This window comes from Haliotis cracherodii, unplaced genomic scaffold (assembly GCF_022045235.1).
Source record: "Haliotis cracherodii isolate W230 unplaced genomic scaffold, xgHalCrac1.p SCAF_3, whole genome shotgun sequence".
Classification (NCBI taxonomy): Eukaryota; Metazoa; Mollusca; class Gastropoda; order Lepetellida; family Haliotidae; genus Haliotis; species Haliotis cracherodii.
The window spans coordinates 7,736,122-7,751,859 of NW_027266286.1; the positions used below are offsets into that span (position 1 = coordinate 7,736,122).

Sequence of the window (15,738 nt, forward strand, 5' to 3'; positions counted from 1 at the left end):
GTGATGAATGGATTGACAATATTTGCTTCAACTATACTGCTGTGGGTGCCATTGGTCTTCAGAGACTAGAAATTTAATTTTCTGGGGTGAGGGTGCCTCAGATACTTACAGAAATAAATAAACCTGCTTGTAATTAACTTAAAAAATAACCTTGTTCTACTTTACGACTAAACAAATTGCCAGATGAAAGTGTAGACTTGTCATGTTTTATGGATACCAGAATTTTTTGGGTCATTATACACATTATAGATTCATAGTGAAGATGTAAAATTATCATATATCATTGTATTTGGAAATATCAACTGCTGTTTTTGCACATAGTTACATTGTGAGTAAATGGCTTGGGGCTTTATTTAGCAGGAATTCTATTTCCGTAGAATCTAAATTGGTACATTGTAACCACACATAACTTACTCATCATTTCGTTATTCTTTTCAGTTGTTACTCCAGTGGAGCTGGAATACGTTACTAGAAAACCACTAGAAAGATGGCACCAATCTCACCTAATCTTAGTCTTTCATTTCCATATTTAGTCCAAACTAAAGTTTTACAGATTTAATGCCCCACTACCTGAAAGCGGGAGGGGTAGTGGGTGGGGGTGTGGGGAATAAAAATAAGAGTATTAATATAAAGAACATATGGGGGTGGGCGGGGTTGGGGAAAAATAAGAGTATTAATATAAAGAACATATGGGGGTGGGCGGGGTTGGGGAAAAATAAGAGTATTAATATAAAGAACATATGGGGGTGGGCGGGGTTGGGGAAAAATAAGAGTATTAATATAAAGAACTTGTGGGGGTGGGCGGGGTTGGGGAAAAATAAGAGTATTAATATAAAGAACTTGTGGGGGTGGGCGGGGTTGGGGAAAAATAAGAGTATCAATATAAAGAACATATGGGGGTGGGCGGGGTTGGGGAAAAATAAGAGTATTAATATAAAGAACATATGGGGGTGGGCGGGGTTGGGGAAAAATAAGAGTATTAATATAAAGAACATGTGGGGGTGGGCGGGGTTGGTGAAAAATAAGAGTATTAATATAAAGAACTTGTGGGGGTGGGCGGGGTTGGGGAAAAATAAGAGTATTAATATAAAGAACTTGTGGGGGTGGGCGGGGTTGGGGAAAAATAAGAGTATCAATATAAAGAACATATGGGGGTGGGCGGGGTTGGGGAAAAATAAGAGTATTAATATAAAGAACATATGGGGGTGGGCGGGGTTGGGGAAAAATAAGAGTGTTAATATAAAGAACATATGGGGGTGGGCGGGGTTGGGGAAAAATAAGAGTATCAATATAAAGAACATATGGGGGTGGGCGGGGTTGGGGAAAAATAAGAGTATTAATATAAAGAACATATGGGGGTGGGTGGGGTTGGGGAAAAATAAGAGTGTTAATATAAAGAACATATGAAGAACAATGAATAAATTTATCAAAGCGTTGTGTCTTTCACCATACTTTCTTAAGTTAACCTCTTTCTAAGTTTATTATAAGGCAGCTTGTGTTGTGTACTCAATAGGGAGCTGGGAATGTAATCAAATGCACACTGATCCTTTAACATGAGTAGTGTGTGAGTTGGGTTTAACGCCACTTTTAACAGTATTCCAGTTATATCGCGGTGGGTCAGCTTAATGTGGGGGGAAAGCCCGAAGTGATGCAGGTCTCAGATGTTTACCACTTCGATGAAACCTAGAAACATAATCGGGGCGAACCAGGATTCGAACCCACAATCATAGGTTTCTGGCGTGCCCAAGGGACGCAACTCTGCACAGCCAATCACGGTGCCTAAGACAACTGGGCCACCGGTGCCCCCTTTAACAGGAGTAATAATAATGGATCTTGATGAATGGAATAACAGAGCTCCAGATAACTCTTTGAGCAATTGAGTTTTTACTCAAAGGTTTTTATTTTAATTGGGTTATTACATTTTTCATTGGGTAACCAATATTTTTTCACTCATCTATTCATCACTCTATTGGGTTTTTCCCAAAATGAGGTAACATTTTGAGATTTAAAAAAAACTAAAATAATATTTTAGATGTGTATATAAGGGTTCTAATTATAAGCTTGACTCAGAAAGTAAATTAGCTCGTAATTGTGTTTCGGAAATTACCTCCATTGTACGCATGCTGAAAAGACTTCATTGTGTTTTTCATCTAATGCATGCATTTCTGTACACAAGTTAATTGAAAGTAATTGGGTTTTGAATATCCTTTTTTTGGTGGGGGGTATTTTACGCAAATACACAGCTTATCTATAGCTCTGTCATCATCATCATCATCATCATCATTATTATTTAGATTATTTACAGATTAAAATACAAAATGGCAGCAAAGAGGGTTTGGGTGATCCTTGCTCAGTCAGGCTTGTTAGGCTCATCATCAGCTCAGGGCCCTTGCCCCCTCTACACGCAGCCCAGACAGCGAATGGGACTTCTCCCAGGAAGCGCTGCCTAGTCAAACCCACCGAGAACTTCATCATCATACCGAGGTCAGCCAGACTACAGAGTCAGGTGCCACTAAAGCATTCATAAAATTTCCCAACCAGTCTACAACATGAAGGGGCGGTCAGGTTAAAGCGTTCGCTCATCATGCCGAAGACCCAGGTTCGACTCCCGACATGTATACAATGTGAGAAACCCATTTCTGGTGTCCCCTGCCATGATATTGCTGGAATATTGCTAAAAGTGGCGTAAAACTATACTCACTCACTCACCCTGACAGCAGCAACCCACCAAGTTGTCTGACCCATCTCCTATTATTTCCACAACATGCTACTGGTTCAATTATACACAGAACGTTCATTACAGAGTGTTAACCTCAATACTGTAAAACCTTCTGTGTGCTATGCGGCCAATATGATATGATGAAAGGCTAAATCATTTTATCGCTGTGGTCACAAAAAATAAATTCTAAATTCTTCTGATGATATCAACTCAATATTTGGAATTGAGAACTGGGGACTATTTTCAGCATTAAAATGGCAGGAAATAATTACAAGAGGCCAAAATAAACACTGCTGAAACTCACCCAAAAAACCTTAATCTAAAATCAATGCTGACTAGTCGATGATATTAAGTCAGTTAATATTAGTCAGAGATATTAGCTTCGTCCCAATCTTTGTCCTATTTTTGTACATTTTGTCAGCCTCAAATACACATTTGACCCCATACTCTGGATGTCTTGGGGAAAATGATATTATGAACAAACTGTCTTAGTAAGTATTAAGAATGTATGGTAAATAAAATAACAGTGAGTGAGTTCGGTTTAACGCCACTTTTAACAGTATTCCAGTTTTATCGTGGAGTGTAAGCTTAATGTGGGAGGAAAGCCCGAAGTGACGCAGGTCTCAGATGTTTACCACTTCGGTGAAACCCACGAGCACGGGTATGGTCCTGACAAACCTAGAAACATAATCGGAGCGAACCGGGATTCGAACCCACAATCATAGGTTTCTGGCATGTTCAAGGGACGCAACTCTGCACAGCGAATTGCGGCGCCTTAGTCGACTCGACCACCCGTGCCCCCTTACTGGTGTAAGCTGCCAAACTCTAACCCCCTTCAGAGTTCTGGAAACTCCCAGAGTATAGGCCCCAGAATCTACCCAGGTATACTTTGTAAGGCGGGCGGGAGGGGGGGGGGGGGGTATACTTTCAGACTTTACATCGGCACTAATCACCTTAAACACTCCTTAAGTATAATATACTACTCAATAGATGTTAAAGAAAACCCAATGTTTTCAAATGAGTATAGTTAGTCTATCATAGCGGTGATAGATTAACTATAGTCATATTGACAAGTTAGTGTTTTTAACTTCTTTTGAGTAGTATATACAAACAAGGATGTGTAGATTCACTGAGGATGTATCCTGTATAGTTACTGCAGGCAACACACTGTAGTTTCATCTGGACATTTCACTTACCGTTTCCAGGTATCCTCACTGCTGACCAGCTGAGTTTGAATCCAGTGCTTCCAAAAGTATTGCCAGTCACTGACACAAACCTGCAACATCATGTAAAAAAGGTAATAAGGATAATAATGATGATAATTCTACTACTAGTTATTATTTGTATGGCCTAAGGCTTAAATGCATAGATGTTTCTGAGAAATTATTAATTATTTGTTTTTCAAACTAAAATGGTGATTTTAATGCCACTCTCAAATCAGAGACTTGTAATGGGGCTAGGACCTTCCTAAAGTTTCAAGCTTATCAATCTTTTCAAAAAAGATATCACAAGTTATGTCCTGACAAAGTTTGTTTGTTTGTTGTTTAATGCCGCACTCAGCAATATTCAAGCGTAGTCCTGACAGCCTCCTGTAAGATTGAGTCTAGACCAGACAATCCAGTGATTGATACTGTAAGCAATGATCTATGTCATCAGAGTACGATGATGCACTATCAACCAAGTAGCAAGTCCATTTGGTCACCTCTAAGTATAGTATTAAAATATTATACATTTATATACCTAGGTATCCAGGTACTATGTTCTCCAGTGCGGTTTTATTTCTTCCCCGACCAGTACATTCGTTTGAATTCCAGTTACCATTCTCAACTCTGAGGAATATACAACCCAAGCTGCCCACAGCACTAGAGGGTTTTTACATCCACCTCACATATCGGGTACCCATTCCCTTAGATGAACAGCGGCACATTTGAACTTATTTACTTGCCCACGTGACACCACACGTTTTGACACTTGTGATTCGGGTGTATGTACATATTCGTGTTTCCACCATCTGGTCATCTACCATTGGACGAGTGAGTTAATTCTTTTGTGAGGTGAGGTGAAATTGGGTTTAACGTCGCGTTCAAGATTATTGCACTTATATAGCGACATGCATGCACGTGTGTGTGTGGCTGCTTGTACTGAACCCTGGACCTTCCGCTCTCCGGGCGGACGCTCTACCACTAGACCACGGAGGCAGTCTAATTCGTTTGAGTGCACAGGGTGAATGTACGATATAGGTAGTGACAACCAGCATAGGTAGCTGGGGACCTAATCTGACCGAGAATCCTGACTGGGTCAAGCCAATGGACAGATAATGGATAACATTTTCTCCCCATTGTCAGAGATCTCATTACAGAGTTTATGCCTCACATATATAGATCTTGTTGTTTCTATGTCCATGACAACAGGAAGAGTGAGCGAGTATGGTTTTACACCGCTTTTAGCAATATTTCAGCAATATCACTGCGGGGTACACCAGAAATGGGCTTCACACTTTGTATCCATGTCGGGAATCGAACCCGGGTCTTCACCGTGATGAGAGAACACTTTAACCACTAGGCTACCCGATCGCCCTGACAACAGGAAGAACGGAAGACAAGCTGCTGATATGAGCAGAAAATTTCACATCAGGTGAGATAAAAATCACAACTATATAACACTTGCAAAATTTTGTCTGATGTCAAATCAAGACAATATTATCTATCTCCTCTGTTAACTGGTACATGGATCTGTCAGAGCTCAAAGAAACATGGCTCACAGCTCAGCGTCTTTAATTACAACATGGTCAATGGAGTTGAACTCAGAATCCCAACACACCATCAAACATTCGCACACAATTAAGAATCTGCTTGAAGACTCTTTTATTACATTCATCCTCCTGGTAAATGTCACAAAGTGCACATGTCTGAGAGATGCGTTTGTCAGATTAACATTTTCACATGGTGTGAACATAACGATTAATTTCAGACTGCTGACATTTTAAGCATTTGAAGTTCGATCTGAAATTCAAAACTCATTCTACAGCAACAACTCAAGAAGAGAAAATGTCTGTTTCCAGCTTCCAGCTTCCAGCAGGTGCGTTTGAACTGGCTCACTTCTCACTTCCTGTTATACTGATGGTAAAAGGTTAAGCAACAGTGTTTCATGTTTCCCACTGAGATGTGTAGAATATGGCATTCTATATTCAATATTGCAAATACAGTACCATATAACGGACTACTGGAAATGGACAAATTTCCCATGGAATAAAAGATAGCCAAATTGTTCCACTTGTAGATGACTTGAACAATTAACGACCATCTCCGTGGTCTAGTGGTAGAGCGTCCGCCCGGAGATCGGAGGGGCCGGGGTTCGATCCCCGGCCGTGTCATACCAAAAGACGTTAGAAAATGGTACTTGTTGTTACCCTGTCTGGCGCTCGGCATTAAGGGGCTAACACAAGGACTGGTCGGCTCGGAGTCAGTATACTGTGTCTGAGTGGGGTATTCATGTTAACTGTGGCATGGTATCTCAGTGAGCTGGCACTATATATCAGCATCAGTCCGGACTAGTACAAGCAGCCACACATACGTGCATGCACATCGCTATATAAGTGCAATAATCTTGAACGCGACATTAAACCCAATTTCACCTCACCTCACCTTGAACAATTTACAAAGGAAATCTTAATTATTGAACAAATTTTCACTGGATGGCGCTGTAGTCACCCCACTTCATAATATTTAACGCATGATTTGCAATTTGGGTTTACTTTATGGATGCTTTTGCAGAATAAAATTTCTGGAAAAATGTAGTTTTGAATAGCATTTTGTAGCATTGTAATGTTGACATAGAAAAGCTACCTTGGTATTATTTATAGATACAGGTACCTCACGATACGATATGTATCTCAATTTTAAGATCAAGATACGATACATATCTTGATTTTGAGGTCAAGATACGATACGTATCTCGATACAGCAATACCAACCTTTTATGCATAATTTTAGAAACAAACTTTTTAATTACATATCACATTCACAATTATGTGTTCTAATCACTATCAGCAGATTATTTTGTAAAATAATAATAATTAGAAAGGTTTATTCAAACAAGTGTCAGAACTAACAAGTTTTGGTATGTGTCAAATTCAGAAAATATGATGACATTTAGATTTGAATAAAAAAATCAATTGATACACGAACAAGTGGATACCGATTTCAATAAAATTTCGTATCGATATAAATTTACATTCGCGAGAATTATCTACCGATGCATCAGAACAATTGGTGAATCGTGACATCCCTTGTGAATAATAATGCTTATAATAATAGACCAGACTCTGCCTGTTTACAGGCTGCTGTCTTACATCTGGAGTATTGAGTAAGGATAAGAATTTATGGATGAACAACTTTAATACAATTAAGAGCGATGTTTCGGTGTAGGTCCTAACACCGTTATCAAACGAGTCGCTCTTAATTGTAATAAAGAAGTTGTTCATCCATAAATTCTTATCCTTACTTAGTACTCCAACTTCTAAATGCCTATCAAAGAAGCTGGAGTATTGTTGATTCTGGTCTGAAACAATAACAATTGGTGTGAATGTGAAAGATGGTGTGGCTCCATGACCAGGCACGGTATAGGAACCAGAAGCTCCACTTGGAACATTCAAAATCACCAATATCGTGTCGTAAGAGGCGACTATCCTTGTCAAGGAGGCGTCTAACAGGATCGGGTGGTCAGGCTCGCTAACTTGGTTGATGCATGTCATCATATCCCAATTGTGTAGATTGATGTTCATGATGTCAGTCACTGGATTGTTTGGTCCCTGCTCAATTATTTACAAGCCACCTTACTATAGCTAGAATATTGCTGAGTACAGCGTTAAACAGCAAACAAACAAACAAACAAACAAACAAAACAAAGGAAACGTGACAGCAAGGTACTGAGCTTGCCAGATACAGGAAGCAGGAAGATACAGATCAAGTGGTTCCTGCAAGTTACAGTGGCAAGGAAAGTGCATATATGTAGTCATGGAGACATCTTGAGATTCTAATAGGGTGGAGTGCCTCCGTGGTCTAGTGGTAGGGCGTCTGCCTGGTGTTCGATCCCTAGCTGCTTCATACCAATAGACGTTAAAAGATGGTACTTGTTGTTACCCTGCTTGGCGCTCAGCACTAAGGGGCTAAAAAAGGACTAGTCGGCTGAGAGTCAATTTAATGTCTGAGTTGGTATACAGTATTTTGAGTATAGTGTGCACTTTTTTCCCAAAAAACACAGCTGTGTCGAGGGGTAAGTGCAATAATCATGGACCCCATTTCACCTCATCTCACCCGTTCAGGCCGAGTTTAATCTACTCCCGGAATCAACAGATTCTAGTGATTTATACAATATACAACGTGAGTGGGTGAGTGAGTGAGTGAGTGAGTGAGGTTTTATGCCCCTTTTAGCAATATTCCAGCAATATCACGGTGGGGGACACCACAAATTGGCTTCACACATTGTACCCATGTTGGGAATCGAACCCGGGTTTCGGCAAGACGGGCGAACACTTTAACCACTAGGCTACCCGACTGCCCCTCTACAACTTCAACCATGTTATGGCTGATAATTTAATTCATAATTATAATTTCTTCACAATTTTTCATAATTACCTACACTTGCATTAGTTCTACATGTTCCGAATGGCCAGAGAATCCTGGCTGAGAACTAACTGCAAAAACAACAGTGTGACGTCATTCTAATTGGTTCAAACTCAGGTATAGTAATAAGGGATTAAGGGATACAGAGTGCAATCTTACCGTATAACAATTTTCGATGCGGTGGATAAGTACTTGCTCATGCCCTTGTCATAAGCAGCCAGCTGGCCACACAGGATCTTCACAGGCAGCATATCCTTAGTGGCAAAACCATTGTAGATCAGCAACTGAGGGTCAGAACACTGAGCTGAAACAGAAGCACAGCGACTTTACAAATATACTGAGGGAAACAAATAAGGGAACACCACTTTATCCCACTATTTCTTTATTTATTTCCAGATTTTCACCCACAGAGCAATTCAAAGCATGCGAAGAAACCTGGAAAAGAATAAAGGAACATGTACTTTCATGTGTTCCCTTATTTATTTCCCTCAGTATATATTGGCCATTTGCATCAGCACAGGTTACACTATTTCATTCCCCATAGCTGGATGTTCAAATTCAAATTCAAATGTTTTTTGTATGAAAGGCCAAATACATGAAGTGAATACCATATAGTGCAAGATCATTTTACAAATACATTCATTTAAGTACATTTCTGCTCTTCAAGGCATTTTTGAAATACAACAGAAAAGATGTTAAATCTTCATAACTTGCGGTTGCCATGAGGCAAATAATACATTGTTGGACTGACGGTCAAACTACATATTTATTTGGGATGTATTGCTTTTGAATGTCTTTTAAGGACGGACATGAACATGTATAGGTGAAATGATAGAGATTTTTTATATTGCTTAGGTTTCAATATGTACATAATCTTTCAGATTTTGGAATATTGTGGTGTCTACCAGTATCAATATTAAGCCCTGTCATCCAATTCGAGCACAAGCAAATTCAGTAGGAAATGTACACATGGTCAAATCTGCTAAATCTCTTTCTGCTTCAAGACTTATCTTAAAAAAACCCTTAAAACATTTATATCTAGTGCATTGAGGGCACAGGTGGCCCAGTTGTGTTAAAGAAGCTCCTATTTACTGTGCAGAATGCCAGATACCAAGATTGTGAGTTCGAATCCCAGATTTACCCTGAATAATTTTCCTGGTTTGTCAGAACCATACCCCTGCTCATGGGTTTCACCAGAATGACAAATGTCTCAGACCTGCTTCTTCCATCTTCCCAAGGCAAGAGAGTAAACTGACTTTAAAAGTCCAGTTTCCACCCATGCCGAACAAGGCTGGAATTTCTGGGCTCGATCGTAGCGCCACCAGTGGCTATTACCAGTTATGTCACTTCTAAGCCTCTCCTATGGGCCAATCAGATTCCACCTTTCGTATCACTTGTGTTTGCTTCATACAAAATGGTGGCGCCCAGTCAGGACGATCTGATCGATAATCAAGATCTATATTGTGATAAAATGGGTCTTACATCACGAAATGCATCAGATCACGTGAGCACCTTGATTAAAAACATGAAAAGATTTGGAAAACATCTGCTGACAACGAGTTGGCGGTGCACATGCTGAAATCTACACGACAGTTTACGAACCGGATTTCGATTTCGGTGCGTGATTTTGATTGGACTACGCATAGACTCGTTAGTCCAGCCAAAATGTAACCCCATAATACCAGCCTAGCTCGGCAAGGGTGAAAACTGGACTTTTATAGTCAGTTAACTCCCTTGCCTCGGGAAGATGACTTCTTCAAGTCCTTCACACCAGACTGACATGCATGGTATGACCGAAACACCGTTCACAGTGGTACTAAACTAACCAACTCACTCACTGTCAAATCACCATTGCAAGAATGCCTGAGACCCTGGCTTGGCACAGGATTATGACAACCTTGTTATGACGACATCACCTTGTGTGATGAAGTCGCACATGTTCATGCGGACTGACATGATGATCAGTATAAAACACAACAAATAGGCCAGTTGGGTTTTCTTGTTGGTTCGGAGATGTTTTGCTCAAAGATCAAAGGAGCGTGTAAAATACACTTCTGCAATAAAGTACACTTTTTGAGTTATGTCAGAATCCGCTGAAGTGATGATGCTTCCAAATTCCCCCACCCACTCCCCATGATCTAAGATATCCCTGATAACAAGGTTCTGTCATAACTTTTAATCAAGTCTACGAAGACACATCTATCATCAGTAGGTGAAATAGATTCTCAAAACTTGTCAAATAATTGAATAATATTCTTTTTAAAAATGTCAAGGCACTCGGATGCAAGCATTCTTGTGCTTTAACTTTTATAGTTTAGAGCAAAACTATACTCTATTTAAGAAATCCACGATGAGGGGAAGTTGTTTAGGGAATAATAAAACACTGCAGGGGGAATAATCCAAGAAGGGCATGAGTGGTTTGATGGAATAAGGTCGCACATCAACAATAAGTATTTGTATGATGTATTCAGCAATGAAATTATATATTTGAAAATATTAAATCAATATTTTCCCACAATGAGACCAGAGCTACTTCCAGTCAGCATCATGGACACAACAATTTTCGTAGGATCATGAAAATCGGTAAAATATGCAATAAATAGAACATTATTTTGTTTTATCTTGTTCACAAAACATGTTTATTGTGAGGGATCTATCGTGTTCAACCAGGGGAGATAACTCACAGTTTATTTGCATCTTAACTTTTCAAACAGGCATGTTGCAACATGAGGTCCAATGTATTGATGCACACTGACTTTGGTAGGAAAAAGACAAGTTGTGTCGTTTGTGTGGGAAATTACTTTGGCATCTTCCGAGGCAAGGGAGTTAAATGACTATAAAAGTCCAGTTTTCACCCTTGCCAATCTAGGCAGGAATTTCATGGCTCAACTACAGTAACACCAGTGGCTGTTACAAGTTATGTCCCATCTATTGACAAATCAGATTCCACCTGTCATATCGCTTGCGTTTACTTCAAACAAAATGGCAGTGCCCAGTCAGATCACTTGAGCACCTTGATAAAAATCATGAATAGATTTGGAAAATGTCAGTCAACGCCCATTTGACAGTACTCATGCTTTGCAAATCCTGCAATCGACTGAAATCTGCATGTTGTTTACAGACTTGGGTACTTAAGTGCTATTTTTTTTCTACCCTTCAGTGCCATATTGATCTCATCTTGTGACCAAAGAATTGTAAGATTGTGTCACTCATGGCTGCCACACTCCTGAATACGTCAACATTATCAGGTCATGCAATGAGACAAACATGTTATTTGACAGGAGAACATACACCCTTCACCATGTCTTTCCTCAGTATGCAGATGTGTTTTACTGAGATGAAATGTATACAGCTGATTGGCATTGAACATCACTCATTCCCTCAACCTCTCACTCAACCACTCATTCAACCAATCACTCAACCACCCACACACTCACAATAGGTCAACTGACATATCTAGAAAATAGGTGGTATTATTGATGCCAAAAGCTGATTTCACTTCCTGGGAATAGGTGATCAATACCAAAGACTAAGGGCAGGTTTTTTTTACAGCCTCCTGCCACACATAATGAATTCACTTGGGACCCCCATTCCGTGCAGTTTTAGTGGTTGATCCTGTAGGGAGATGGTGCTTATCTCCCTTGACGAAATACACATGGACCTCCATTGACATGAACAAAAAATAGTACCTTTGTAGTCCACAACATTTGGGTCAACTAGCCTGGACCTGCATCTTTGGCATCAGTTTCAGCAGATGCTAGTGCTTGTGTATGGAATATTGTCAGATGAGTTACTACACCACGGGTGGCCTAGTCATCTAAGGTGCCATGATTCGCTGTGCAGAGTTGCGTCCCTTGAGCAGGCCAGAAACCTATGATTGTGGGTTCGAATCCCGGTTCGCCCCGATTATGTTTCTAGGTTTGTCAGCACCATACCCGTTCGTGGGTTTCACAGAAGTGGTAAACGTCTGAGACCTGCATCACTTCGGCCTTTCCTCCTACATTAAGCTGACACGCCATGATATAACTGGAATACTGTTAAAAGCGGCGTTAAATCCAACTCACTCACTCACCCACTCACTACTACATCAGGGCTCTAGTGCCAGATTGTCGTTTCTGCACTGACTGAAGGATACAAGTATCCAACCGTATTTTTCAAAACTGACACTCACTCATCAATTCAAGTTTATAATATCATTTATATAGAGAATTCAAGAGAACCTGGGGAATGGCTCTCAATCTTATCTGGCAGAAAGTGTCGAAACATTCTTTAAAGATTGAGAGTGGGTGTTTTAATACTGAAAAACAACAAAGGGAGATATTGGGCTATTGATAGATCTACTGGACAGAAAAAAACATTGACAAGAATCAGGTTTTGGACTTGTGGCTCAATTCCTAGTCTACCTTTGTATTATCATAATACAGAAGAATTCATCAACATCCCCCTCCATCCTTGGTTGACTTGTAACCCCACTGAAGTTACGAACTCAGTTTGTGCGGGGCGGTTGGGTAGCCTTGTGGTTAAACCTGGGTTTGATTCCCAACATGGATACAATGTGTGAAGCCCCGCCGTGATATTGCTGGAATATTGCTAAAAGCGGCGTAAAACCAAAGTCACTCAATCACTCCAATTAAAGGGGGCAAGGGTGGCCCAGTCATCTAAGGTGCCACAATTCGCTGTGCAGAGTTGCCTTCCTTGGTCATGCCAAAAACCTTTGATTATGCATTTCGAATTCCGGTTCGCCCCGATCACATTTCCAGGTTTGTCAGCACCATACCCATGCTCATGGGTTTCACCAAAGTGGTAAACGTCTTAGACCTGCATCACTTTGGGCTTTTCTCCCACATTAAGCTGACTGGAATACTGTTAAAAGCGGCATTAAACCCAACTCACTCACTCAATCACATAAAACGCTGTTCCCTTGTCTGCTGTAGGTTCATCACTAAATATACTGTGGCAAATATATATATGTGATTCAGACTGACACACGCATGAGCAGGTCCTGTCAGATCACAACACATTCTCCACGAGGAAGACATATTAATCTGAAATGATATCCAGGCGGATTCACAAAGTTGGCAAGCGATAACAACTTGAATCATGGCAGGGGTAGGATCTGATTAGCTTTCTCAGTAAATGGCTTCCAAGACTTGTAGTGTAATTCATCTTACCTTAAACACATTAATCTTGATCATTGTATATTCTATTGATTTCAATTGCAATAATTAGCTTCGTCTAGACGACCTCCAACCTGTTATTGAATGAATATTTTCTACCCTTGGTCCACCGTTTCAGGCACTGATCATTCAACATGGTAATTTCCAAATCCCCAGGATATGATATTGAGACAGAAATTATTAATAACGCTCATCTCATATCTCAAACCTTGCTGGCAATGCTGAATTAAACAATGCCACTATAATAATAAGCGACCAACCATGTAATATTTTGGGGTGGAGAGCTTTGGGTTAAGATATTTTTTCGGTGAAAGGAGAAGCTAAAGAATTATACTGACAGATATGTTGATCTCTATATCCCCCGTCTTTTAAACCGGGCGGGGATGGGATAACAATGAAAAGTAATTGATGGTGATGGAAATAGCATGCAACCAGTGGTTTGAATATATGACTAGTAACAGTCAAAGTGGTAAATGTCCGAGACCCGCATCACTTCGGGCTTTCCTCCCACATTATGCTGACACACCACGATATAACTGTAATACCGTTAAAAGCGGCGTAAAAACCCAACTCACTCACTCACTTAAACCCCTTCTAATTCTCCCCAGAGCTTCCTGTGAACTTTCAACACTTCCACGTCTCCCCAGTGACCCTTTGTAACACGACCTTGACCTGCCTACAGAATGAAATCCTTACCCTGAAATCTGATGATGTTTCACACCAGCTGTAAAATGCTATCACCTTTCCATTCCTCCCAAACAATACATCATTCTGCAACTCTTGGAGCATTCCCATACCTATCTATCAAATACACACTCTCATATGTAATTAACCTGCAGAGAATTAAAACCAACTTCTCGTACTATAGCTTTTCATCATAACACAACATGTCCTCATAATTATGTGATAGTCTCGAATTTACATTTTGCATACCCTGCGGATATATATTTAAGGACAACATTCCACTCATATCCCACACAGTCCAGCAAAATCCGAAAAGAGTCAGACCACGTCTTCCTAATTACGTGATAGTCTCGTATTTACATTTTGCATAACAACTATACCAACTTTGATACCCCCCTTTATACCACTATTGTATGCTAATCCAATTGAATGAAATAAACTATGAACACATTGAATGACCATCACTTACTCACACGCTTCTCCAGTTAATTAAACTAATCTCACGAAAACAAAGGAATAAGCACCCACAACTTGAAAGTGTTTGTGTAAACAACATAACAATACCAATCGGCCCGTTATTATCAGTGATCATTTCCTTGTGTACCGTGTTGGTTTTTAAACAACAGGAAGCAATCACAGTGGTCACCGTTTGTGACATCAAGGAAACAGCTGATCACATGTTTTTGCAAATGGCGAACGGAATAACTCGCCGTTACATTTGTTTATTTGCCTCTTTCAATTAAGGTAGATACTTGTTCACTATCAGTTTATGAACTTTGCAAAACGTACGTAATAGCTATTGGCGATTTCATCTGGGGATTATATATCATAGTTATGGATTATATATATTGTTACATGTAAAGATTGTGGAGTTTATGAAGAACGATAAACTTTGAACATTCAATTGAAAACTTATTATCGGAAGTAGTAACAAGCATAACATTTTTTTAATAATGACAACATTGGAGTATAATAATAACTTTATTGATAATTTATCACAATAATGGCTCTAGTCGTGGCAACTTCCAAACTTTCAGGAAGTTGTAATCTATCGGCCTGTCATTCAGGCGATGTTTCTGACAGATCACGATCTGAAAAATACTATCATGAAAGTGTATCCCATGGATAAGCCGCTCCCATCTACAGAATCTTTTTTTCTGGTCCTCAAAATTCAGCTTATCTGCGGACATATACGGCACCCTGCTGATGTGGATACATGTCCCACACAGTCCATCAAAATCTTAAAATAGTCACCACCAGCATATTAAACATTATAGCTAAAATGGATAGAATTATCATTAAACCGCCCGCATGTTATCAGAAATGAGCGGGCCACTGTAACTTGATAATGCCCTCATATTGCTTGACGACTGGCCATTATCAAGCCAGTTGTTAGGTATCGTCATAGGATAGTGATAGGTGACGTCATGTTCAATAGGTTTGTTCTATGACGTTTCCATACTTGTAAAAGTGGGTCAGTGACATTCGTGTTGATTGCAGTAAATGTTTCCAAACCGATATTGTTGTTTCTTTC

The 15,738-nt window shown here is 39.9% G+C and overlaps 1 protein-coding gene across 2 annotated transcripts in view; it reads right to left on the minus strand.

Annotated features, from left to right (window-relative positions):
• LOC139474275 (neuropilin and tolloid-like protein 2) overlaps positions 1-15,738 on the minus strand; it is a 216,688-nt gene that overhangs the window by 12,810 nt on the left and 188,140 nt on the right. For both annotated transcript variants that reach the window (XM_071257216.1, XM_071257215.1), the window contains 2 exons: positions 8,503-8,647; positions 3,916-3,995 (listed from right to left, as the gene is read on the minus strand). In XM_071257216.1, coding sequence (XP_071113317.1) covers positions 3,916-3,995; positions 8,503-8,647 — 225 coding nt within the window. The remainder of the gene's footprint in view (positions 1-3,915; positions 3,996-8,502; positions 8,648-15,738) is intronic.